The sequence below is a fragment of the Otolemur garnettii genome, unplaced genomic scaffold (genome assembly GCF_000181295.1).
Source record: "Otolemur garnettii isolate 467f Iridium unplaced genomic scaffold, OtoGar3 scaffold00028, whole genome shotgun sequence".
NCBI lineage: Eukaryota > Metazoa > Chordata > Mammalia > Primates > Galagidae > Otolemur > Otolemur garnettii.
The window spans coordinates 2881130-2907857 of NW_003852423.1; the positions used below are offsets into that span (position 1 = coordinate 2881130).

The 26728-nt window shown below is 39.4% G+C and overlaps 1 protein-coding gene across 2 annotated transcripts in view; it reads left to right on the forward strand.

Annotated features, from left to right (window-relative positions):
* Positions 1-26728, forward strand: part of ITGB8 (integrin subunit beta 8) — a 79974-nt gene that overhangs the window by 20709 nt on the left and 32537 nt on the right. For both annotated transcript variants that reach the window (XM_012804348.1, XM_003788490.1), the window contains 2 exons: positions 11519-11604; positions 17134-17308. Coding sequence is in view for 1 of the 2 variants with exons in the window: in XM_003788490.1 (XP_003788538.1) it covers positions 11519-11604; positions 17134-17308 (261 nt within the window). In the remaining variant the exon portion in view is untranslated. The remainder of the gene's footprint in view (positions 1-11518; positions 11605-17133; positions 17309-26728) is intronic.

Consider the following 26728-nt stretch of genomic DNA (forward strand, 5'->3'; position numbering starts at 1 on the left):
GACCAAAGAATAGGCAATGGTTAGGACGAGACCAAGTTGCCTTCTTCCCTGTTCCAGACTTGGCTTTCAGGGCAGAACTGGAAATTCACAAATGGAAACAGCCACTGCGAACACCATTTCGTGTGCTACTGCCTGATTAGCCTGCAGCTCAGAGCTGTCCCCTGGCAAGAGGTTGGGGAAACACAGTTGTAAAAGGAGCAGCTCTCCCCTGTGCTGAACAAATGCCAGCCAGTCTGATTCATGCTCAGTGAGGTGCTCAGGCTGGGGCTTTTAGGAGAAAACTCAGAGTTTCCCTGTGCGTGGAAATAAAACAAACTGTGCAAAGGGCACCCAAGAATTCCAGAGGTCCTTGGCTTTGAGCATAGAAAACAATTTTACTGGGGAGAATCTTACAGTCTCCTCTTCAGAGTGGGAAAATCACCGTAGCACTGATGAGAGCAGAGGAGTGACATCCTTCCTGGTATTCAAGCAGTATCTTGAGCTACCAGGGAATTATTTTTGAGTCATTACTTCAGGACTAATAATAGTATTCATTAGCGAGGGAGGTTAGTCATATTTTGGAATAGTTGTCCTTTTAATATTATTCTCTATTCCACGAACAACAGTGTTCCTGTGTAAAGGCTCTGTGGTCAGAACTGGGTTTAACCTGGTCTCTGTATTTACCTCCTGTGTGATTTGGGGATAAGAGTACACCTCCTAAGCTTTTGTTCTCCCTAAGGTGGGTATACCAGTACTTTCCTCATGACATTTTTATAAAATTTCAATGATGAGTGCTCTGGGAGGCTCAGGTAGGTAGATTGCTTGAGCTTAAGAGTTGAAGACCAGCCTAAGCAAGAGCAAGACCCCATCTCTAAAAATAGCTGGTCCTTGTGGCAGGCGCCTATAGTCCTAGCTACTCGGGAGGCTGAGGCAGAAGGATCACTTGAGCCCAGGATTTTGAGGTTGCTGTGAGCTTTGATATCATGGCACCCTACCAAGGGTGACAAAGTGAGATTTCTATCTCAAAAAAATAAAATAAAATTTCAATGAAATAATACATATAAAGAGCTTGGAATACAGAATGATCACTTAATAACCCTCTGCTCTTGTTTCAGATTTCCTAATTTTAGCCTATGGTATGTGTAGATTATCAAGTGGCAGAGTCAAAAGGTATAAATACTGTTTAAAACTTCCAAATAGAATTACCTAACAACCAATTCTAAGTGAACTGAAACTCACTTTGGGTTTTCATTTATTAGTACTTTTTTTTGACCTAGAACTAAATTTTTTACACTATAGGATGTTGGTTTGGTGCTCTATTCAAGGACACGCCTGCAAGGTGATTTTAGCTTTCAAGATACAATGTAGAAAATGCATGCCTGCTGTCTTAGAGCACTTTTTAACCTCCTTAACTATGGTATTTAAACTTTGGACATGAATTACATTGTGATTTTTTTTTTTTTTTTACATGGGAGAAAGGAAGCCCATACCTGCCAAGAGTTGGAAAGGAGGATAGGAAGACCCCTGGAGCTCTGGTGTGGTAGATCGAAAACATTATTTAGAGAAACAGAATGGGAAACTGGTGAATATTTTGGCTTTTATAGAAAGGGAGTGTGCCTCATAAACAGGACAGTTGGAATGTATGGAAAAGATCCAGTGAAAACAAGACCCAAAGCACATGACTAATATTGCTTTTCCAAGTTAGACAAATGCAGCTTTAACCAGAATTTGCCTCTGAGGGGCCTTCGGAGCCCTCCTCAAATCTTGGGATTGTGATCCTTTGCAAAGTTCCAAGGCCGAAGTAGGAGAGCAGTCCTGGGAGATGCTCTGATCTCAGCTCTCCCTTTCTCCCTGAGCTCCCCTCACTTGCTCACGGATTCCACCAGTGAGAGGCGGAAGACTAACTGATGTGCTCAGGTGAATGAATGACAGAAACCATTCTTGTCGTACCCTTGGGGACCACTTGGCTGCCCAGAGGAACTTCATAACTTAGGAAATAATGTTGACTGCACTGCCATTTTTAAGTGCCCATGACAAATCTGCTTTATGCTCACTCATCTCTGTCCCACATCAAATAATGGATGTCAAGATGTACAGAGAATATAATCTTAAAATAATCAGACAACTCTCACCCAGATGGCTGCTTTTTACCTCTTCCCCAAACCAGCTTCAGGTGTGCCTTTATGTGGAGTGAGTCCCTCGTCATTAGCCATTAACCGTGGGGTTCTCTTTCTCCCTTCACATTTCTTGTAACCTCAGCATGGATTTCCTTGTTTATGGGTTTCATTTATTGTTCAAAACCACCAAAATAAATTTGCATTTAGGGTGACCTTGGACTAAAGCTCCCCTGCGGAATTCCAGGATCCACCTGTGGCACAGGTGTGATTAATAGAGCCTCTTTCAAATTGAAAAGCACCCTGATGTAGATCACAAATGATAGAGTTGCCCGGTGAGTGCTGCAATCAAGCTTTCTCAACTCAAAGGTGGTTACGATGTGTGTGAATGAATCACAGTGAAAAGTTCCAATGTGATTCCATCTGACCAGGCTTCTTGTGATGGCCCATATTTCAACACAAATGGGGGTCATCCGTGGCTTCACAGTGGTTTTTCTTGTAAATGCCATCACAAACTGGACTTGCGACTTATGCCATCCAAGTCCACTTTCAGCTCTGACTCATGCTGGGATTGCCCCAAACAGGGCAGGGCAGACTGCTGGAATGTAGATTGCCCTAACATTTCTTAACCTGCCCAAGGTTGAAAGTGCCGTTTTCTTTTTACCCTGTTTTGCTCTCCAAAAATCTTTCTGTTAGCATAAAACCCTAGTATAGTGACATGACTTACTTACTGTGTAAAAGGGGAGGTTGGAATCTGTCCCTAAAACATACAGGTTATGTGTAAGAAAACCCTAAAAATCCTGGCTACTGAGTGTCAAAGATACTAGTGCTAGTTCCTATCCCTGGCATTGTAAGGAATTTATAAAAAATCACTAAGGAATTACTCAACTTTAGAGGGACAAGAAACATTTGATGAATTGAACTTTGGTGTAGAGCTGAGCGATAAGGAAAAACAAGTGAATTTTGGTTTTGTTTCTGATGATAGTAGCCTTAAAAAGTGCTGTTTCATTCAGCATTTTGTCTTTAAAGTTCTTTGGAAAGAAGCTAGACTTACTTTAATATAAATCAGCAGAACTATCCCTTATCAGAAGACCCAATGCAAAATTAAAAATTGTTGTGCTAGGTACTTTGCTTTTTTTAAACTTGGAAACATCCTGCTGAATTCACCCAAATGTGTATCATTAAGAAACATAGTTATTTCCCTTTGCCAGAAATCAGTTCTGGAAATGAAGATTGTGTAAAAATGGAAATAGTCGAGCGCTATGAAAACCCAGGAATTACATCGTCAAATGAACTTCTATTTAGAATATCATTTATTCATCTTATGTTTGTTGAGTGTGTACCAGGTACCCATGCTTGGTATATAAAGAAAATGTATGGTCTTTAAGCCTCTGCCAGGAACTGGCAGCCCAGCATTCTGACTCTTCTAAGGGAAAAAAAATAGCAAAACGCGATGCATGGAAGCTCTGCTTCACAAAGTAATTTTAGGCTTAGCGTTTTTAAAAAACATTCTGTGAAAATCTCTTACTTTGCCTTTCACAACTCAGATGAAAATTTGCCAGTTAGGAATTGTGCTTAGCTGGTAGTAAGAGGAACTTTAAAAACAGTGGATTAGGTAAAATTAAGGAAAGTAAGATTACTTTAAGATGAAGTAAGAATCAATCTCCCACATCAGATGCAGTTCTGAGTCGACCTGGAGGGGGCGCAGTGACCACTGCACTGTGAGGGGCCTGGAGCGCTGTACTTTGGCCACCTCAGCTGTGGCATCTATGGGCCAATTCCCTCAAATCTGATCAAGGCCGCGCCGCATTTCTAGACATCAAATGTGTGTTTCAGGCAGAAAGAAACGGATGGGCATAGGGGAAAATGTCCCCCTTTTTGAGAAACTTTCGCAGAAGCCCCATTTAGCCACTTCTGCCTGCATCTATGTCATCAGCACGAGTCATACAACCACGATTAATGCCAGAGAGACTGGGTATTGTGGCCCTCAGTTCCTCTCGGTGTCACCTTCAGCTAATCTAGGATTCTGTTAGTAAAGAACAGGCACACAAATGGCAATCTATGCCACAATGCTCTTATCACTGAGCCCCCTCTGGAGAAGATAATTGTGGCAGACATCTCTGGTGCCCCACCCAGACTCTTTCTGTAGGTCGGGGGCACCTACCCTCAGCTGCTCTGAGTTCTGGCTGTTAAGGACTCTCATTAAGAAGCCCTTTCAGAAGAGTTACCCTCTGTCAAAAGAAGGCCCAGGGATGCCTGGGAGGTCAGCCCACTCTGCCTCTCACAGGGTTACCTGCAACCCATGACTGCCTGATACAGGGTATGAAAGACAGCGCCCCACACTTGCCTCAAGGTGGGACATCATTGCTCTGTCATTTGTGTGGGGTGCTGGGGGGGAGATCAGACTGAGGCCAGCCTTCAGCTGCACCAACACGTTTGCTGAGTGCCTTGTCCTCTCCCGATCTTCTTATCTCACTGCCTTTCTCTGTAAATCCCTTGCTGAGAATCTCTATCCCAGGGTTTTCCTTGGGGGAACTAAGGCAATTATTTTTTCTTATAACGTCCTCGTTCTCTCAGCTTTCTACTGAGCTATTATATAAGAACCAAATATTATTGTACCACCTCCTTATCTTCCAAATACACCTACAGATTAGCCACCTAATTGCTGGAATAGTTAACAGAGCAGACAAGAAAGAAAGAAATCTAAACTGTTTTTCATGAAACCTAAGTGCTATTGTATGTGTTCTCAAGTGAAGGGAGAGACAAACTTATTTAAAAGAGGAAAAAAAAAAAGATTTTCTCCATAAAGATACGCATTTTAACTTCCCTGGGCGAAATGCTTATTTGCTACAAGTTTTTAACAAATCACACATGATAGAGGCAAAGGAAAGGAATTTGTTGATCTAGGCTGAGTGATATTAATAGAGAGTAAGATTTTCTGAAGGCATCATTTAGGAGCAAACGACCAACATTTAAAGTGACTTTTTCAACTAGCTCTATATAAACACAGTTAAGCAGTTCTCACATAAAAATTATTTTGGTATCTAAATTTTTGCCATACATGCATAATTCTTCTAATTGTATCTCCTTGTCTTTTTCAACAGTAAAACTATGTTTGATATGTCTTGAATACTAAATGAAACAGAAAATGAAAATGTTAATAAATAACATAGTTTTCTATTATGTACAGATGAAGTTCAAGGATAGTTGTTTGGGCTATTTCCTTGCTCTCCTGATTTGAGATACCATCTTAGGCACCTCCTGGTACTAGAGTTCCTCCAGCACCTCAGAAACTCTCTATTCAGATCTGCCTTTTTCAAAGGGGTTTCTGTGCTTCCTCCTTTCCCCCTATTCCCCTTACTTAATCGCTCTCTCTTTTTTTTTTTTTTGGTCCCGCGAATCACCCTCCCTCCACCGAACCTTCCTCTCGCCTCCCCTCCCTCTCCTCATATTCTTGGGCTATAATTGGGTTATATAGCTTTCCTATGAAAGCTATAAATTAGTTTCATAGTAGGCCTGAGTACACTGGATACTTTTTCTTCCATTCTTGAGATACTTTGCTGAGAAGACTGGTGTCCAGCTCCATCTCCTTACTTAATCTCTTTAAAAATTAAGCTAACTTTTGTTTTGTGTCCTGTGCCTGATTTTCAGAGAAGTAGGTCTAACCACCTACTCTGCCCCTTTGTTTTTGTGAGAGCCTTTAGGAAACTTCAAAATATGGAACAAATAGGCAATGGCAAGTGATCAGAACACTATTTTTTTGTTTTAATTTTACATCAAATGATAGCATATATTACATTTCTATGTAAAATGGAGCTGCAAAAATCAGGTAATATATTTTGAAGGTACCTGTTATATTTACATAACTATGGTGTCTGCGTATGTATAAATGTCTGGACAATTACCATGAACTCATCCTAGAAAAAGTGCTATGGGCCTTCATTGGTGAATATCACTTGACCATCCGGTGACCATTGTGTTCTTTAGCAATAAGGACTTTTCTGTAGCACTTTTTCTAGGATGAGTTTGTGAACTTAATTGTCTGACCATATATTAGGAAACCCCAAAGCTGTACTCTAAACTTTACTTTTAAGTGTGCTCAATTTGTCTGCTTTTTACTGTTATCAAAGTAGAACATTCATTCATAAGAACAGTGTTTACTTGGCTTTTTTTTAAAGGAAGTAGCTTTATACAATTATTAAATTTTAATTTAATTTGTACAGTAAATGCAATTAGGAAAGGGATACTGCCTGGAAAAAATGCATTGCTCGGAAATCATTCTATCGAGGAGTAATGGGAGAATCTAAAACAGTGGTTCTCAACCTTCCTAATGCCACAAACCTTTAATACAGTTCCTATGGTCTTGACCCCCGGGTTGAGAACCGCTGATCTAAAATAACTGATCCTGAATATCAAGGACTACAATCTTTATCAGTTGTATTTATTGCCTCTTTCAGATACTGTGAATATACTGTAAATTTTGTGCAGATTTTGGTGTATAGAATTTGCAGCAGAAGGAAACTAGAAATTTTCCGATAACTTTCATTGAGCCACTTGACTCATGGAAAGATCTCAATCTAAATGTTGAAACTTCTGTTGTCTTTTTTTTTAGTTTTAGGGGGCTTTTTTGGTAGGGGGAGAGGACTTTTTTGTCCATTTTCTTCCCTTCCTCACTTCTGTGGACTAAATACATATTTTCAAAATAATACAAATAAATGACATCATCTAAAACAAAGAATACCTAAGTGGGTGTCATGAATATGTAGTTTCCTGATTTTTGAGTACTCCATCCTTCCAATGATGGATATTTATTATGCTTTATGACAGGCAGTTACAGAGTTCATTTCACATGTATCAGAAACAATCCTGGGAAATAAATTTTTGATCAGCTTAGGTCAGTGTTCAAAGTGTGAATAAAATGAAGGTATTCAAAGAGATTTTCAGTAATCTAACTCATACCAAAATTTCATTTGCAATAGATTGGATAGATTGGTGTATTTAACTTAATTAGCCTTTTTTTTTTTTTGAGACACTGTCTCATTGTGTCATCCTGGCTAGAGTGCAGTTGCATCATCATAGCTCACAACAACCTCAAATTCCTGGACTCAAACAATTCTCCTGCTTCAGCCTTCTGAGTAGCAGGGAATATGGGTGTGCACCACCAACCCTAGGTATTTTTTCTATTTCTTATAGAAATGAGATCTCATTCTTGCTCAGGCTGGTCTCAAACTCCTGAGCTTAAATGATTCTCCTGCCCCAGTGTCCCAGAGTGCTAGGATTACAGGTGTGAGCCCCTGAGCCAGACCTAACTGGCTTTTAAGATTAGTTTTTAAACAACTAAATTAAATGCTATAACTTTTTACTTGTTATTCTTATATATTAGCTATATTTTTAAAACTTGGTCTTTATCTATGGTTTTAAAGATAGCACATTACATGTATAGCACATGTGAAGGCACATTACACCTTTTTTATTCTCAAACTTAGAATGAAATGCATTTGCATATACATGTATGTATGTATCCATATGTACATGGGTGTATGTAGGTATACATGTGTCATTTATCATAATATTAATTATAATGTCATTACAATAATTCTTGTATTGAATGCCTACTGTGCCTTGAGCAGTGTGATTGCCATGCTTTACCTTATGCCATTCTCGTATCAATAATTTGATATGAATGTAATTAGCCCTGTGTTACAGTGGAGGAAGGGGAGGCTTAGAGAGTTTAAGTGACTAGCCTAAGGGCACATGGTTAGTAAGTAGCAGAGCTACGGAGGGTTGGAAGTTTCTTCCTGGTAACCAGTTAACAATGCGACCTTATCACATCTGTTACCTCAAGTTGTGATATAATGAGAAGAATAAGAATTGCAGCACAAGCTCCTAGAGCAAGGAATAGAATTACTTAGAAGGCGCCCACTTACTGGCAATATGCTGTTAAACCCTTTACTGATTTCTGTAGCAGCAGCACAATATTTAATGCCTTGGCTTTCATGGGGCACTGAGGGCTAAAACCAAGGGGCATAAAAAAATGACTTGAGGAGCTGGGATTGAAAATGGTACCATGCTGCTCCCACGGGCTTAAGAATAATTTCCATTAGAATCAGTAAAAAAAAATTATCCTTCCAAAAAATGCGAGGCTCAAAAATGAAGTCCAAGGTGCTCCGTCTAACATCGCTAGACAAAACCTGAATAAAGAGCAACCACAGTGGTGGAGGAGGAGGAAGAACCGCTCAGGCACACCCTCTAATGAGGTGTCAGTGCAGTGCGGAGGGCTGCTGGAAACCTCGGCTGGAGAGTGGCCTTGCTGTGACGTTGCCTTACGGCTGGGAGAGCAGAACTGCTTAGATTCAGAGGCTGCTGAGAAACTGCCAGTGTCAGTAAACAGCAGTCACTCAGGGATGTATCTGCAGGGTAAAGAAGACTTCTACTTCTACAGAGGGGTTTGTTAGGGTGGATGTGTGTGAGAGAGAAAGAATTCTTAGCACACGCTGACTCAGAACACTCATAATAATTTGGCCATTCAGTGAAAAGAATTACTATAATTGATGATATTTGCATGTGAAGTATTTTACTCACACATTTTTAAATTAGGAAGAAAATCCTTAAAATGCTGCATGCCAAAGTGTAACTGGTGTGTCTTTTCTAAAGTGGAACCATGACACTCTCCAGAAATAATGTTTGACACTGTTCCCATGCAGCTCAATTTATGGCTTTCCTCCAGTTCTGTGGAACTGTAAGACCCAACTCCTCCAGATCCATTTATAGGATCGTTTTTCCTGTAGTTACATAGACTCTGAGAAATGTCAGCCCTGGAACCTGGGAAGTATTGACAGGACTAAAGTCTTTCTCCCTCTCCGTCATCATCATTCGATGTCTGAAGTTTGAGAACAGAGGTTGGCACTGGAACGTTTTAAAGAAAAGAGTCAGGATGCAAGGAAAACAGATTTTTCCTGTGAATTATTATTTACCACATGTGCTGTGGAAGTCAGAGCCTGACCTGAGCTTGAATCTGGGTTAGCTTAGGACAGAGTCAGACAACCACTAGAAACAAAGACCAGAGACCTAGACTCTGTGACTTCCCTTCAGGAAGAATACAAGCTTAATTACCAGGACAAAATTGTCACCTGTTAAGTAAAAGGCTTGGTCAAATCTGGACTGAAAGGGACTTAATCCCAGGTTCGTTCCAGTTGGGTCAAGGCTAAAAGTTGATGAAGGTCAAATGAAGTCTGTGTCTTAGTCCACACAACTGCTATAACAAAATACCTGAGGCTGATTAATTTGCAAACAGCCGAAACTTATGGCTGTGGTTTTGAAAGCTAAGAACTAAGCATTTGGGTCTTGTGAGCACATGCCTCACGTGACAAAGGCCTGGAGGGATGAAAAGGGCCAGAAGCTGTGTGTGGAGCCTCTTTTAACTTTGTAAGGGCCTTCATCCCATTCAGAAGAGAGGAACCCTCATGTCCTAATCACCTCTGGAAAGACCCACCTTTTAATACTATTGCATTGGCAACTAAGGTTCAACATACAAATCTTGAGAATCATATTCAGAACATAATAGTCTACAAGTGTGCTTGTCTTCTAGACCTAAATTGAGTTTCTTTCTAGGAACAAAACTAAAAAGCGAACTAAATGCTCACTTTTCTGAACATCTGGGGAGTAAGCAGCTTTTACAGTTTTGCAGATTAAGGCAGAAGGAAGATTTTTAGACTGGGGAGTCTTTATGTGTAAGGTGGCCAAGCTGGTGGCAAAGGGCGCCTGAGAGTTCTATGTAGTTCTTTGATTTCTAGACCAGACTTGGAAAGATTAGGGGAAAAGTTTTAGAGAATGGATACAAATGTTGATAAAAAGTCAAAGACAATGGATAGAAGGGGTTATAGTGAGGAGCTAATAGAGCCTTGGGGGCAATGGGGAAGGATGTTTTCTGTGTATTTCACTGGGTGTCTGGGCCAGTAGGGAAGGGTGCTCACTATCACCCCGTTCAGACCTCTCTGCTCTGTTTACTCCCCTCTTCTCCCATTGCCTCACCTCTTTTCTACCACCTCCAAGTGAGACCAGGTTCAACCCAGAATGTTGGGAGAAGTTGAGAGTGAAGAAAAAAAAAATTGGAATGCAGCCAACTGCAGATTTTATGGTGTTCACCCCTTTAAAACTACAGGGTCCATGTGTGATTGTACATGCACACACATCCATTTTGTTCGTGTTTGTCACATTTTTTAAAAGCTGTAAACACAAGTTAGAAAAGGCAACATGAGATGGCAAAGAGAAATACCAGATGTCACCTCCCCTAGTTAGCCTTCCTTAAAATACACCCTCTCCTTCCACCCTTGCCCCTCCCTCTAACAGAGAGGGAGAAGCCTCTTGCCTGTGTTCCTGCTGAAATCTCTCTCTTCGTGCCTTTTAGACTGTGTTTTATTATTTGCTTATATAGTTCTCTCCTTGCCTGGACTGGGTGCTACCTACATCCAAGATGTCGGCTTCATTGAGTGTGCCTGGGGGTGAGGTGAGGAGATAGAATCATCCGTGTTACACAGTGTAGTGAGGGTATCTCATAGTCTGGGGTAGACGGCATGAAACATGGGACTGTTCCACTAAGATTCCATGATAACATTATGTATGACTCATTCTTTATTATATATTGTGTTTCAGTCTGTAATAATAGACCTTGTTTTAATTGTTTCAGTAGTTAGTAGATTGAGGGATAAAGGTAAATTAATTCCAGGTGCAACTGTGTTATTAAAATATCACAGCCATGGGCCAGAATCTATAGAAAAGTGAATTGGTCGTGATCTTAACATGATTCAGTCTGAGAAATTAAATTGAGTTAACTGAAACAACTGATTCCATTTAACTAATTGACTTCTAAAATATTGAACCATGACATTAGGTCTGTTTCTAATATTCTTTAAGCCAAAATCATCAATATTAACACAATTAGAATTCCCAAGTTCATTACCTCATGTCTATCAAGGTTGTTTCTCAGAATATTCACTGTGACTCAACATGGTTCACATGTTGAGATTGATATGTGATTTTTACAAGAAAAACTCCAGAACCAAAAGCACCTATTTGGTTCAGAAAATACAAATACAGTGAAACCTCAACACACTAAAAAAAATTTGGAAGTTCCTCTACTGTTGCAACAGAATTCAAGCCGAACCTCCAAATCTGACCCAAATCACATTCCATCACCCTCCTTTCCCCCCAGACTTGTAGAACTAAATAATAACTACCCAGATAACTATTAATTGCAATGAGCAAGTTAACTTTTCCCGAATACATTATGCATTTTTTTATGTCAAGTTTTGGAAACAAAAGGTCCTCTGGTTTCAGTTTTCTAAATATACTTTGCTGGAGAATTGTATGTGCTTTCTTTCTAACGTGGGAGTGAGCCGTAACACCTTGTCTGTCCTCCGTTACAGAAGACAACCGATGTACCTCCTCCAATGCCGCATCGTGCACCAAGTGCCTTGCGCTGGGTCCAGAGTGTGGATGGTGTGTTCAAGAGGTGTGCCTTTTTTTTTTGCTTTATTTTTCTGTTCCTCATCCTTAACTTTCTGTCTCGCATGATTTCACTGTCTCACTGTTCTGGGCCTTGAAGGTGCATCAGGAGAAAAGAAAGATACTGGGGAGCCCAAGGAAAATTTTCCTTGGTTCTATGCTTGGAAACAGCCTCTCTGGCTGAGTGTAAAGTAAACTACAGCCTTTTTATTAGGAAAATTATGGTAATTGTGAAATGAAGTGCAAGCCATTTTATGTTTTCCATCTGTTCTATAGAGAATATTGGCAAACACAGATAGTAACATTTGATAGTTCAAGAAGCTCTGGTGTGAAATTCTTGGTCCAGCTTGAAGCATTAGGTAATATGTCCAAGTTGAATCATTATCTTATGTTATCTTGTCCTTGCTCATTAAAGAAAAGCGAGCTAATTTCTTTGTTTTTCTGTGAAATACTTGAAGGTTAGCAGTTGACTCCATCTCATAACATTGTATGTGTACATCAAGTTATTGGTACCTAATGGAAAATGTGACCCTCTCCGTGAGATATTGTGTACATTTAAATTTTGTGGAACGGAGAATAATTCAGACAATGTTTATTTTTCAAATATCTGGGGTTTTTTTCCTACCAAGAGAAATGAATCCTGATAACAAAATTCTTAGTAAAACAATTATAATGCATTTCATCCTTCTCGGCTCTAAAGTTGTTGTGTAGTTTTTAATCTTTTGTCAATAATCTGCAGTTAAAACTACCTGTAAATTGCACTGGAGAAGCCATCTGCTAATTTGGGTTCCTTTCTTATGAGATTGCCCAGGTAATTTTACATTACTACATTACTACTGCCTAGGTAATTTCACATTACTAATACAGTTCCCGGGAATTGAAACAAGTAGATCATTAGTGGGGTTTTCGTGGCAGGAAGATAAATCTTTGATTTAATTCAACTACATCTGCCACCCTCTTTCCACCTCTCTTATTACTGTTTGCCCTAATGCATCCCCCAGGAGGAAAAAGAAAGTTGAAAAGTAAGCAATATTTTCTTCCATGAAGCAGGTAAGGATAGAAGCAGGGGAGGAGTTCGTGAAACAGTAGCTGTGTCTGAAAGTAAGCCTATCTCACCAGCAGCTCGGAGGCTCCCAGAGGTGCTCTGGGCTACACCAGCAAAACACCAGGTGTCATTCCTGAACTGGGAAGTGCTGTGCCAGAACCCGTGGGGCGAGGCTGTGTCCTAGGGGAGACGACTCCACAATTTCTTGGTCCAGTTCCATCACTTCCCATGATCCAAATGACCAGGCCCAGTTCACTCTGTTCTCTGAAGTCTCCTTTTCTTCATCTCTAGAACTTTGAATTTGGAATTTACTTCTAGGTTTTCCTCTGTCAAGAATGTTTGACATATCCTGACCCTAAGCCAGTATGCCATTTTAGATTTTTATTGCATCATTAAGGAAGATCCTTAGAGCCCTAGATTTGGTGCCCACCTGCCATGAGCTGCTCACTCCTTTAGTAAGGGGAGTTTGCAAGAGCCTTTAAGAAACAGTTCAGAAGCCCAGTTGTCAGCCAAGTGTAACATGCCAGCCCTGGAATGTCAGGTGACAGAAGGACCCCTTCCTCCTTCCACGTGTCTGACTGGCCCCAAAATGCCTGAGAGTCACAGCTCTGGGAATTACTGCCAGTGCTGCCACGGGAGGGACTTTGTGAAAGGAATTATTGCCAGTGTGCCACGTGTGGTCAGGTGGAAGGAGGTAAGCTAAGGGGACAGAAGATGGCTTCTGGAGGGGAGGGGGCAAACCTCTGTCCAATGTTGGCCACAGCTTCCAGTTGGGATCTCAGGGAAAACAGGAAACTTGTTTTGTAGTTCATGTCCCCAATAACTCAGTACAGTGCAGTGGAGTCCAGTTTCCATATTGAAAGAACAGGCTCTGAAGAGAGACTGAGTGGGGTTCAAACCCCTGTTCCACTGGTTTCTACATAGACAAACTTCACCGTGTTACCTGCTTACTTTGTACCTCAGTTTCCATATCTCTAAAATGGAAGTATTGATTGTCACTGATGAGAAGAAGATGAAATGAAGCCATGTGGGAAGCACTTGGCACACAGGCATTGCTTAAGACATGTGAGTTGTGACGAAATAGAACTTTGATGTGGCCCTGGAGCAACTGATGCAGGTTTAGGAAACAAGAAGGACTGCTTCCTCAGAGAAGGGGCCGGTGTGAAGACTCAGCCTCCATTCACATCCTCAACAGAAGGAGCTGTCCACGCCGGCAGGCTGACCCGGCGTCACTGAAAGGAAGAATGTAATACTTAATTTTGAAAGATCACGCACCATTCGGGCAGAGATGCAACCGAAATCAATGATTTGTCAACCAGCAAGGCTGAAAGCAGAGAAAAGAAAGGGGCTGTTTTTTCTTTTTTTTTTTCTGCTCATGATTAAAACAGAGAAACAGCAATAAAATAAAGTTAGTTTATATAATCTTCAAAGTTAGTCAAAAGTAAAAGGTTACCAGAAAGTGCTGACAAGATACTCACTTTGCTTGCAAAGTGATCCTCACTCATTCCTAGAGAGCGTGTTAATCGGGCATTTCATACACTCGGCCTTCTCTTTGCCTCCACACTACACGAAAGAAATTGGAAAATAATTAGGATAGAAAGAACCTCATCTATGTTATCTACTTTAATGGCTCCTGGTTCTTCTTAACATCTGTGAAAGACGTGTCAAGTTTTGAAGAATCCTCTTCTTCTCCTGCCTGCAGTGTCTAACCCGGGGGTCCCGGCACCGCCAGCGCTTACAGTGCAGCCTTGGAGCCTGCACTAAAATACGTTATAAAGGACATTCACTGTCAAAGGAAGTGGAAGAAGGTTTTTGTTTCCATTTCTCTGCAGGTTACCATGTTCAGAAATCAAAAAGACTCAAACATGAGTAACAGAAAAAACAAAAACAAAAACTTCTCACATCTATGTCCCCAGAATATTATATCAAAAGGATAAAAGTAACACCTGATGAAAAGCTGGCCAGAGTAACTTCAACCTGGGCTTTTCATTCTCAAATAGATTGTAGGTGCAGAAAGCAGGAGCAGGATTTTGCTCGTGTTTTTCTTGTAGAAGTAAAACATAGGATTAGCAGAAATTAAAATGACACAAAATACCCCCAGATTAGTTGGGTGTGGTTTCAGATTGCTTTTCTTTTGCACAAAGTGGAAAGTCGGCCGCAGTGGGCAGGAGTAGCAGTCCGGTCTTTATTTTGATACCATGATCTTATCTTCCTTTTTCAAACCTAATTGGCAAATTGGCAATGTTTTCCTGACACGGTTTTCACAGTGGGATAAAAACACTTATGGTGATTCAGACATTGCAAAATAATTCAAAATATTTTGTTGATTTCAGCAGAACTGTTTGCCACGTCCTGGTCAAATGGCAAAGCTTGCTGTATAGTGACAGGGAACCCACCACACTCTCCTCTCCACTCTGTACACACAAATAACAGATGCTGTGGCTGAAAAGAAAAATTAGAGCTATTTGTACTTTATTTCCTTTTTGTGATTTTGAGACTTGCGTGTGCCCTTTGCCGGTGGCATATCATGTGAGTCATGACCGAGTAAGCACGTACCAGCCTTCTGTACCCACGGTACTCCCCACACCGGGAGCAGTGGGACTCCCCATGGGGCATGATGCTTTCTGGAGGAGTGTGCTGCGTGCAATAGCAGCCTTTCCACGTTCCCTGAGGACCTCCGACCTGTTTGTAAATTCAATCTTTCACTCAGTCCCTCCACATTATATCAGTAGATTGAAAGTTAAGGCTTTGATTATTTTAAACCTAAGACTGAAATCTGCATATATGGCCAATTGCAAAGCAAATTTAATTTTCCACCTTCGTGAAGTCACCAGGTGACATACTCGCTTTTGTATCTTGAATACATCTACCTACCCTACAGCTGTGCTCCAGAGGCTAATTCTGGTGGCGCTAAAAAGAGCCACATAGTTTTGGTGGGCCACCTACCGCCCTTCAGCTTATTCTTTTATTGTTTTGCACCCCTCTTTAAAATGTAAAAAGCATCCTTTAGTTTTTGCACTTACACTCTGTAAAAACAGACCCCGGGCCACATCTCTTCCACAGTTCCTAGTTTGCCGAGGCTAGCTCTCAATTAAAAGAGGTCTTAAAGTCTTTGTAAGAATGTTTTCCTATTGCCTGTCTCCATCCCATGTAATTACTCCAGTGCCAGGGATGTCACTGTTTATAGTTAGTGACCTCTTTCTTATTCAACACTCACATCCATCTAAACTCGATAATCTCCTTATCTGCATAACCCTGTGATATGCTGTGCTTCCCCTAAGTTTCATCCCCATGATCATTTTATTTACTTACCTAATTGCTGAATTCACTCATGAACTGTTGGCTTTGATGACAGGGACTCTTATCCATCTTGCCCTAGTCTGTATCTTTAGCATCTAACAAGATAGTGACCCTGAGTAAGTATTCACTCAGCAGGCTTTGAGTGAGTGATTAATTGATGGGAAATCCAATTCTCTGAATCATCTGGACTAACTAAAGGAAGAATGATTGAATGCCAAATCAAGATAGCCACTGCCAAGAAGATTGCTGAGCAAAGATTCAGCTCGTGTGTAAGCAAATACCTCAAATAATCTAGGCCAACACTATAGACACTTATAGTAAAACATATTTCCATATTTGTAAACACATTTTCTGCACTTAAGGAGAAAAAATCTCACAACTCTTTTTACATGAAAAGTAAAAATGTTCATTTTTTTCCTCACCCAAAGTAAATTATATGTTAACCTTATCCATTAGTTCCAAGTTTATTAGGTGACTCCTAGAGAACCATCAAGTAACCAATGCTGAATGATAGTGAACGTTGTCGATTTAGTTACAAAATCCGGAGAATTTGAGATGCAGTCTTTTATCTCCCAGCCTCCTCATGAACATCTTTCTGGGTTTATTGCGTTATTTATAGGCTGTTGTATATATTAAGAAGTTGGGGGATTTTAGGGTGTAAGAAATTCAGATTTCTGATTCCTTCTCTTATGAATTTTCAACGCTTAATTAGGCATGTGATTCTAAGTACTTACGCTTATATTCCAAAAATAACCATATGTAATAAATATATAACAGTAAACCAGTTGGGTTATTTGAGAACCAAGGCTCACATTTAGAACCACTGAATGGTCTGTTTTGACTAAATTTTCTTTTGGATTGGTCTTTTGAAAGTAAAATATTTAGGAAGAATTAAATTAGTATAACTTTACAATGATCACCTATCAATATATTAAGTGTTCTGTTGAAATCTCCCCTTTAGTAATTTATTTTCCTCTTTACAAAGAACATTTAGAAATTAAAGTTTAAATGAAGACAGATTTGCCAGTACTCTCATTGGAAACATGCAGCTATTTTGAACAATCGCATAATTTGTTCTTTATTAGAAGATGGCTTCTTCACAGGATTTGCTATGTATTTTGTTGTTGGTGGTGGTTATAATTGAAATGACATGCATTCAAAAACGTCAATGATTTTCCTTCTTTTAAACAGGATTTTATTTCAGGTGGATCAAGAAGTGAACGCTGTGATACAGTTTCCAATTTAATAAGCAAAGGCTGCTCAGTTGATTCAATAGAATACCCGTCTGTGCATGTAATTATACCAACTGAAAATGAAATTAACACCCAGGTGACACCGGGAGAAGTATCGATCCAGCTGCGTCCAGGTTTGGTGATTTTCAAATAAATCTATGGGGATCAGAATTCTAGTTTTGATAGTACCTGCAGCCAGCGTGTATCCTCTGCTACTCTCTGCAGATCTGACTGCACTACATTTTAATTACGTGTTCTGACCATGTTGTGATGTAATTGTGTTTCAATAGTAGTGCCAGCTCTAGGGGAAAGGGAGCATGTTTATTTCAATGTAGAGTGCTGGCATTATTAAGTACCCCATAAATATTTGTTAGATTGATTGATTGATTAAAAGGAGTTGTGAATTAAGCTAAGTCCCTAGAGACGTTATGATGAACTTTTAAGCCCGAAGCTGCAATTTCTGGTTACCATAATTACTTTGGGCAGCTTTGTGATGGCCCTGAGAGCCACATGCACCTCTCCTCCCGTCTTTCTATTGTAATCATCCTTCCATCTCTCTGTATCCCACAGTTTGCCGAATTGTAGGCCACTGCAAAGTATTCATTTTCCTCCAGTGCTAGAGAATCCCAGTGCACAAACTACACATAGGAAGATAAGTCAGGGCCTCAGGTATGCACCACTCGGTTAGATGGATTTAGTTGAAAGCAGTGGTTCTCAACCTTCCTAATGCCGCAGTGTATTTTCATTGTTAAAAAGGGGTCACGACCCACAGGTTGAGAACCTCTGGTCTAAAGTAACCTGCAATTGTCTTTCTTCAAGCCTTCATTATTTCATTGTGTGTGGTCCTGTCCTGTCATTAATTTTTTAAATAACCATTCTTGACATACTCCCTTCCCCGTTCCAAAGCTAAGTTATTTCTTCCAGACTCTTTGATTACCAAAAAAACAAAGTCTATTTCTTTCTTGGCCCTAGGCATAGTCCCAGCTTCCAATTAAAACTGTGCTTTTTACAATCTAAAATAATGATACAGCCCAGTATGGACATATGTAAGCAACAGCTGGAAAAGGATATAAAAAAATGAAAGTAATTAGTTTGGTAAGATCATAGCTCTATTGCAAAAAATTGTTTAGCCTAGTTAATGAATTCTTTTTTTAGAAAAAAGGAAAAGAGGGAAAAACAAAAATTATATTCTCTTTTTCACCTAATTCTAATCAGTATGTCCACCGAACTCTGCCCTTGGGAGTTCCTATAATTACACACGCATGTCTCTTCTACCTATAGATGCTTAATGTTATGGTTGCCCAACCATCTTTAATGATTTCTCTTTCTGTCATTCTAATAGGTTTTTATTTCAGTTTCCTGATCTAGATGAACCTATCTGTCTTCTGAGACGACTTCTAAAGTCCTTTTTCTGTTTGTTTGTTTGTTTTCCTGAGACATAGTCTCACTCTGTCACCCTGGGTAGCATGCCCATGGCATCATTGCAGCTCACAGCAACCTGAAACTCTTGGACCTGAGCAGTCCTCCTGCCTCAGCCTCCTGAGTAGCTGGGACTACATGCACCCACCACTATTCCAGCTAGTTTTTCTACTTTTAGTAGAGACAGGGTCTTGGTCTTGCTCTGGCTGGTCTTGAACTCCTGAGTTCAAGCAATCCACCTACCTCGCCCTCCCAGAGTGCTAGGATTACAGGTGTGAGCCATCATGCCCAGCCTCCAATTTCTTAAACATTTCCATATCCTCAACAGTGTTGTCACCTGCAGACTTTTCCCTTGTTCATCTGTGGATTCTTGAGGCTCTCAGTACAGCCATTGCCTCTTTCACATTGTATTGCATCGAGCAGTAGCACCTCTGTAACTCAGTTATACTTAAGCTCTTTGACTCAAATGAGTTTGGAGATACTCCCCAACTCACACTTAAATTTGAGGACAAGTTGTTCATATCATCTTGGCTACAAATCTTTCTATCCATATTGTAGGTTCTTGCTCCTCTACTCTTCATTTTATTTCGATAGGATTTTCAGAATTGGTGAATTGAAAAAACTACCCCTAATGTTTACAAATGAAGTAAACAGTAAGGCTGGCTGTGTCTTTACATGGCAGAGAAAGGAAGCTCTCCAGAATCTTTTCTTAGAAGGGTGCTAATTCTATCATGAGCGTCCCATGACTTCATCTAAACCTCATTGTCTCCTAAAGGCCCCATTTCTAAATACTGTTTCATTGGTGGTTAGGGCTCCAATACATTAATTTTCAGAGGGACACAATTAAATTCAGTTTCTAGCTTTGGATATATAAAAATATATTTCAAAAGCCCATGGAATATTTTTAGAAATTGATCATGTTTTAGGCAAAACTCAATTACAAGAGTAAAAACATTTTTTTAGTGCTAACATCTATGGGTATAGTTCAATGAAATTTTAAATCGATTCAAAAAGAAAAACAAATAACAACAAAATTCAGAAAAAGCCTGTCCTAAATGATTCTATCTCCAAGAATAAATTGAAACTCTAGTAATAAAGTAATATTAATAATAAAAGCACACATCAGAATGTGTTGGATGTAAGTGAAGTTGTTCTTGGGAAAATTTCAAGCTTTACATATTTTTATTATTAAAGAAGAATAAATAAAGATGCCCTATGCATCCAAACAAAGGTATGGGAACAACCAAAATAAAATTACTATAAGAAAACAAGAAGGAGTTTGTAAATTAAAAAAATTAATAAAATGTAAAATAGAAATAAAAGAACAAAATGAACATATTAATTTGAGAAATGGTTCTTAGTAAAATCCAGTGAAATAGGCACCAGCCACGTACACCTGAGCTGGCAGATTCGAATCCAGCCCGGGCCCACCAAATAACAATGATGGCTGCAACCAAAAAAAATAGCCAGGCATTGTGGCAGGTGCCTGCAGTCCCAACTACGCGGAAGGCAGAGGCAGGAGAATCGCTTGAGCCCAGGAGTTGGGGGTTGCTGTGAGCTGTGATGCCATAGCACTTTACCCAGGGTGACAGCTTGAGGCTCTGTCTCAAAAAAAAAAAATAGAACTAAAGGCAAATAGACAAATAACCTAAGTTATAAAATTATAATCACAGAAAAAATATAGAAAAAGAAGACAGTAAGAAAATATTGATCATAAAAATCTACGGTAAAGTGTTTAAATCTTTTTTTGTTATAGTTGTTTCAGGTTAATTTGAGGGTACAAAGAATTAGGTTACAATGTTTGCAAATTTCAGGTAGAGTCCCTCTTATAAGTGTGTCCTGCCCCCAAGAAATGTACCTACCATACACCATAACATTGTGCCCATTAAGGGGGAGCACACCCTTCCCCCTCTCTCTTCTCTTTTCCCTCCTCCCTGGTTTCCCTGCCCTCACCTTGAACTGATTCTAGTTTTTCTCATATGTGAGCATGTATTAGGTCATCTGCTCCCTTCGTATTAGTATTAAGTACATTAGATTCTTGCTTCTCCATTCTTGTAACAGCTTACTGAGAAGAATGTGTTCCACCTCCATCCAGGTTAATACAAAAGATGTAAAGTCTCCATCTTTTTTAGTGGCTGAATAGTATTCTATGGTATACTATTTTGTTATACCACAGTTTGTTAATCCATTCCTGGATTAGTGGGTATTTCCACATTTTGGCAATTATAAATTGAGTTGCAATAAACAATCTCATGCAAATGTCCTTAAGATAAAATGAATTTTTTTCTTTTAAAATGTATAGTCTACTCAAAGCAATCTACAAATTTAATGCAATCCCCATTAAAATACCAACAATATACTTTGAAGAACTGGAAAAAACAGTACTTAGTTTTGTGTGGAACCAGAAAAAAAACCATATAGCCAAGGCTATTCTTAGTAATAAAAACAAAGCTGAAGGCATCACTCTACCAGACTTCAGGCTATATTGCAAGTCCACAGTAAGCAAAACAGCATTGTATTGGCCCAAAAAAATAGAGACATAGACATATGGAACAGAATACAAAACCGAGAGATGAAACCAGTCTCTAGTTTCCATCTAATCTTTGATAAACCAAATAAAAGCATACACTGCAGAAAGATATCCCTATTCAACAAATGGTGCTGGAAGAACGAGATAACCACATGAAAAACACTAAATCTTGATAATATAGATAATTTTCTACAAAAATATATATGTCTAAAATTGACTAAAGAAGAAGTACATTAGGAAATCTAAAATATTTAAAATCTAAAATTTACATCTAAAAAAATTATGAATTTTTTTGTAATTATAACCCCTTAAACAAATAAGAAATACTCCCCTAAAAGCATTACGGCTAAATGCTTTCATGAGAAGAAATGTTCCGTGTTCATTCAAATACTGAAGGAATATATTACTCCTATGCTACATGAATTCCTACATAGCTTTAGAGAATGTCTAACCTTATGACAAGGTTATTATAACACTACTATCAAATCCTTTTAGCTAATCTAATTAAAATATAAGTTACACTTTTTACTGGCATGTTATCTATACTTTATACGCTTCAATGAATTTATGATGCATGTTTTTGTCGATATGATGATGTTTCAGTGCTCTGAAACTATAGATTAACAGTTCAAAAGTTGGCACCCTATTTCAGTGCCCTAGACAAGTAATGGTAGCGGTAAGGAGGCAGGAGAAAACTGGATGGGCCTGAGAGAATGGGGGATAGAATCTCTGGGGGATGGTGATTGATGCACCACTGATGGACTCTGGGGTCTGGCTTAAGAAACTTGGTGAGAAAGGGAACCTGCTTCCTGCGCAAGAAGTGGTGTTGTGTTCAATCCGGGACATCTTAAATTGAGGTAGAGACGCATCTAGGTGAGGATGAAACTTGAGGAAGGTTTAGGACTTGGAGCTACAAGAGAAGCAGAAGACATCAATTGGAGATGGATGGTCAGGGAAGGCAGTAGGGATGAGAACACGGGGAGTATGAGAGGGAAGAGAGAAATGCTTACTTCCCTGTCCGTCACAATGGGACTTGATGTCATTCAATTTCCCACTACTAAATTGCTATGTGAAAGTTAGCATGATTGTCTCTTGTGTGTAAGTCATCTTTGTGAGCTACTTTGTGGCAGAACTATGTTTTATATCCCTGCTCTATAGCAAATATTTATGAAATTAAATTGATGTAAGTTCATCTAAAAAATGAATTAGGACATCGGAACTATACCAGCTTTGGGGCATGATATATAAAGCTACACTTTACCAACTCCAGATATACGTGTATAGAAATCCATGTCTTTCCCACCACGAGACATGTAGGAGTCAAAAGCTTGATATAAAGCATACCTAAAGGTAAAAATGCTTGATCCCTAACACTGACTTTACTTCCGGATAATTCCTTTATTCTTATCAGACTTTCAATATAGTATCTTTTAAGAATTTTTCACTTTTCATAGACATGTCTATTATATTATGTACTGAACATATTTCTTAATGGATATTGATAATACCCATGTTTTAAATTGAATATTTGAAATGAGAGCAAAACAAGGGCTTTTACTTTTTAAATGATACCTTTTCACCTTACTTGTACCTACCAGCCTTGTGAAAAAATAATGACAGCAGTAGACTACTGAGCCTGGTTGATGTTCCCTAAAGACACTGAAATTCAGAATTAAGGAAGGTAGAAGAGAGAAAAGAATTCTCTAATTCTCATTCAGAAATGATACAAATATATATGGTAAAGATTCGTTTACTGTATTCTTTACTAACTTAAAAAATGTTTCGAACTTGATTTGGTTTAATATTAAAATGAAACTTTAGTGTAAATTTAATACAATTTTTCACATATACCTGACATTTCATTTTTTAATTTCAAAATTGAAAACAAAAGGCAGAAAAACACCAGAAACCTCGTTCTTTCCCTCCACCCCTGTCGTACATCCCCCATTTTCTTTCCCACAGAAATTTACAATCGTGCTGCAGTCTGTACCTTGCTGTTTCAAACTAGTCTCATTTGTGGGGACCCTTCTCCTTCCCCTGCCCTGGCTTCTCTTTCTTCCTCTCATAGTTCTCCACATGTTCTCACGGGTTTTCAATTCCATCTGATGCAGACTGGTTTTGGTTATCTTTCCTTGGTGTCCAGTCACGTTCGTGGCGGCAGTGTATCAGAGATGCTCGCGACATCAGCTGAGTGGTTTGGAAATCTCGTTCTTCCCACTTCTAATTCTTTGCACTACACAGACCAATCACCAGTAGTGCCTCTAAGTAGGTTGAAGACGCCCCTCCAAGTCCTCCTCATTCTATGTCACAGAGTCTCTTCTTCCCTTTGAAGTTAGTAAAAGGAAACAAGGATCTAAGTAGTTAAGAGTCTCTAAAGGTATGAGGATGAAGCATGTCTAGGGATAACTAAGTGACCACAGGGACATTTGGAGGCCAGATGATAGTCTTTTTTCTTAGAGAAACTCTATGGAAGCTCTCCCTACACTTTTGGAAAGAACTCCCAGATACAGGCTTCTTCCTGTGGTGAACATGTGGGCTTTCTGAAATGCTGCACCAAAATGTGCTTCAAATACAGTTGAGTTAGACAACATCTGTGAGTGACCACACGCACCCCAAACACAGAGGCTGCAGGGGTGAGGAAACCCTTCTTACCCTCTTGCTTAGAATCTGATAGAACTAATGGAATAATTACTAATATAGATTAATATTTACTGAATCAAATGCCATGGTAAATATTTTACATAGATGATCTCATTTAGTAGCTCCCAGCCTCTAAAAAAAGATAAAGATGCCCAGGCTAGAATCTCATAATTATATGGCAAACACTATAATGGCAGTATGTGCTGGTTGCCATGGAAACACAGAGGAGGGACGCTCGACCCAGTTTAGGGAGGAGCAGAACACTGCATCTGGTCTCAAAGTGGTAATTACATGAAGAAGAGGAGGTTGGGACACCACAAGCAGAGGGAACATAAGCAGGGCATAGGAGTATGTATTTGTGTGGTGTATGTAGGGAATTATAAGCAGTTTTGATTTGCTAGAGCTAAAGATGTAGGTAGAGGTCAAGATTATGGAGTCACTAATCTGCCATATTTAGCCTTTGGGGGCATAAGCCATTGGATGGGGAAATACTGGCAAATATTACAGGGAGTGACATAAGCAATTTTTGAGTTTTAAAAATATCAACACAGCGGGTAGGTAATGATTGCAGAAAATGAGACTATAGAGGTAAATGAAGAGTTTATGGAACTCATCCAGGCAAGAGACGAGAAGGGAACATATCCTGATACTCTGGCATGCTACAGCAGTTCACGTGGAATTGCTAACTTAATGCAAAATATGCAAAGAAATTGAAGACTAAACAACCAAATTCTCAACTCTTAAACCATCTGACAGGGGAACAGTAAGAAATTTGAACTACAATGTTAAAATTAACCCAATTCTGCCTTATGTTGGAATTCTACATTCATAAAGAAGAAAAGAAGGAAATATTATAGTAAACCCTAAATTGTAGTCTAACTTTCTCATAGTTGGCCTTAATCAGTCATCACCAATGTTCATGGGTAAGAATTGACTGTTCAATGTAGGATGAAAGGCCTACATTTGGTGAAATAATGTGACTTGAGTTCCAGAAAAGAAAGGAAAATTCCATAGCTCTGCATCCAGGAGAATTAGGTGATGTTTTAAAAATATTCACATAGACATAAATTCTTACACATAAAATTTGTACTTACCTGTACACCACAGATAGAAAGCTGTTGGCAAGAATGAAGTACATGTACCAAGACAAGAAAGTACATGAGTAGGAAAACAGCATCCCCAGAATCATTTCCCATTGTAGGAAAGTAACTTAGGTTACTTCCTGAGACTGATAAAGAAAGATACCAGAAATGTAAATAATCATTGCCATTTATTTTCGATACCCAAAACCTTGTAAAGGCAAAATTTATTGTCTACAGACAAGAGCAGCTATAATTAATATGATGCAAAATTTTAAAAGAGCACTTTGACTAATGTCTTTGATTAATATCCACCATAAATTTTAATCCCTGCTTCCTTACAACTGAAAATAGAGAGTACACTCCAACTCAAGTTTACTCTTGTCTATATAACAAATCCAGTCGACTATAATTTAATACATATCTGACAGTTGAGATAGCTTAATTTTAAAGTAATAATAGAAATGTATTGAACATGAAAAATAGAATACTTCAGATAAAATTGCTTCATAAGTCATATATTACCCCCAAAGGAAGGGAAGGTTACTCAGTCTAGTAGGACTCATTCTAAATGGGAAACAGGAACAAGAATGAGGAGCAATCAGTTCCTTTTTCTTCCCTTCCCGTCGCTGCCACACTCTGTTTTAAACCACTGGATGTAGCCACTCGGTGAGCCTGAAGGTGCTGCCCCCTTGAGGGCAGAGATCAGTGGGCTATCAGGACAGTTCTGTCACTTTCATGCAGACACGTCCAGTGCCAACTACATTTCCTATAGAAATAATTCTACAACCACTGAGAAGTGAAGAATTGCCAGAAGAAGACACAGAAAAGGGTTATAGACTTCATTACTTAAATGATTTCCAAGATCATATCTTGGGTCTGTAAACCCACACATCAGACATATTCTTTGCCATTTCTCACCTTGTCCCATATAGTTTGTCAGTGTAGTAGTCCAACTCTGAAATGACATGAAAACTTTCAGTGGGAGTTTTAACTAGGGAAACTTTATTCACATTGCCATGAAAAGGCATTTTGACTTCCTCATACTATGGAATACTGACACCAAGAGAAGTTTTCTCTCTTCTATATTGTGATACAATCCAAAGCCAACTTGAGAGCATATTACGGGAACATCTCAAACTCATGGGCAAGACATAGTAATCCAAGTTGACTCCTTGGGTTTCCTTCTTAGCAAGCTGAGTAGGATTGAGCTCAGCCTATCTAGAGCAACCTACTTGAGTTGACTGATTACAGCTAGAGCCACAGAGAAAGGTCTATGGCCTTGCAGTGTAAAAGTAGACATTATTGTTATTATTGTTATGACTAAAAGGCCTGTGTGTAAAAAGAGTCTCTTTTCTCCTTTATTGGAAAGCTCTCTACTGAGACCTCAGCTGTGCTGAGATCTTCAACTGACCAGGTGGTATGTGCTACCACAAGAATCTGTGTAATCCAAAATCAAGTCGCAGGCACTTACCCTGACTTTTTGGCCAGGCTTACTCACAGTGCTTTTCTCTGCTGAGGTGAGACCAGAATTTACCTGTGAGGCTCGGAGCAGCTGGTGTCAGCTGAGGGCATCTGTGTGGCCAGCATTCGGTTGGAGCACCCTGAATACCTAGGCCTCCAGGGACTTTGCCTTGCTGAAGCTATATAGACTCTGCATGTTTGCTAAGGTCACCAACCCATACTTTTGTGGAGGCCCCTGCACAATATGCTAAATATCCAGTATGTCTAGCAGTGACTCTATGAAAACAGGTAGCCATTCATGTTTAGACAAGCCACCATGAGTGGCAACGATGCACCAAGTGGAAACCCGTGTGGCCACTGCCAAAGGCCTTTAGCCATATGCCCAAGTCAACAGTTAAAAACAACTATACAGTTTTTTTTTT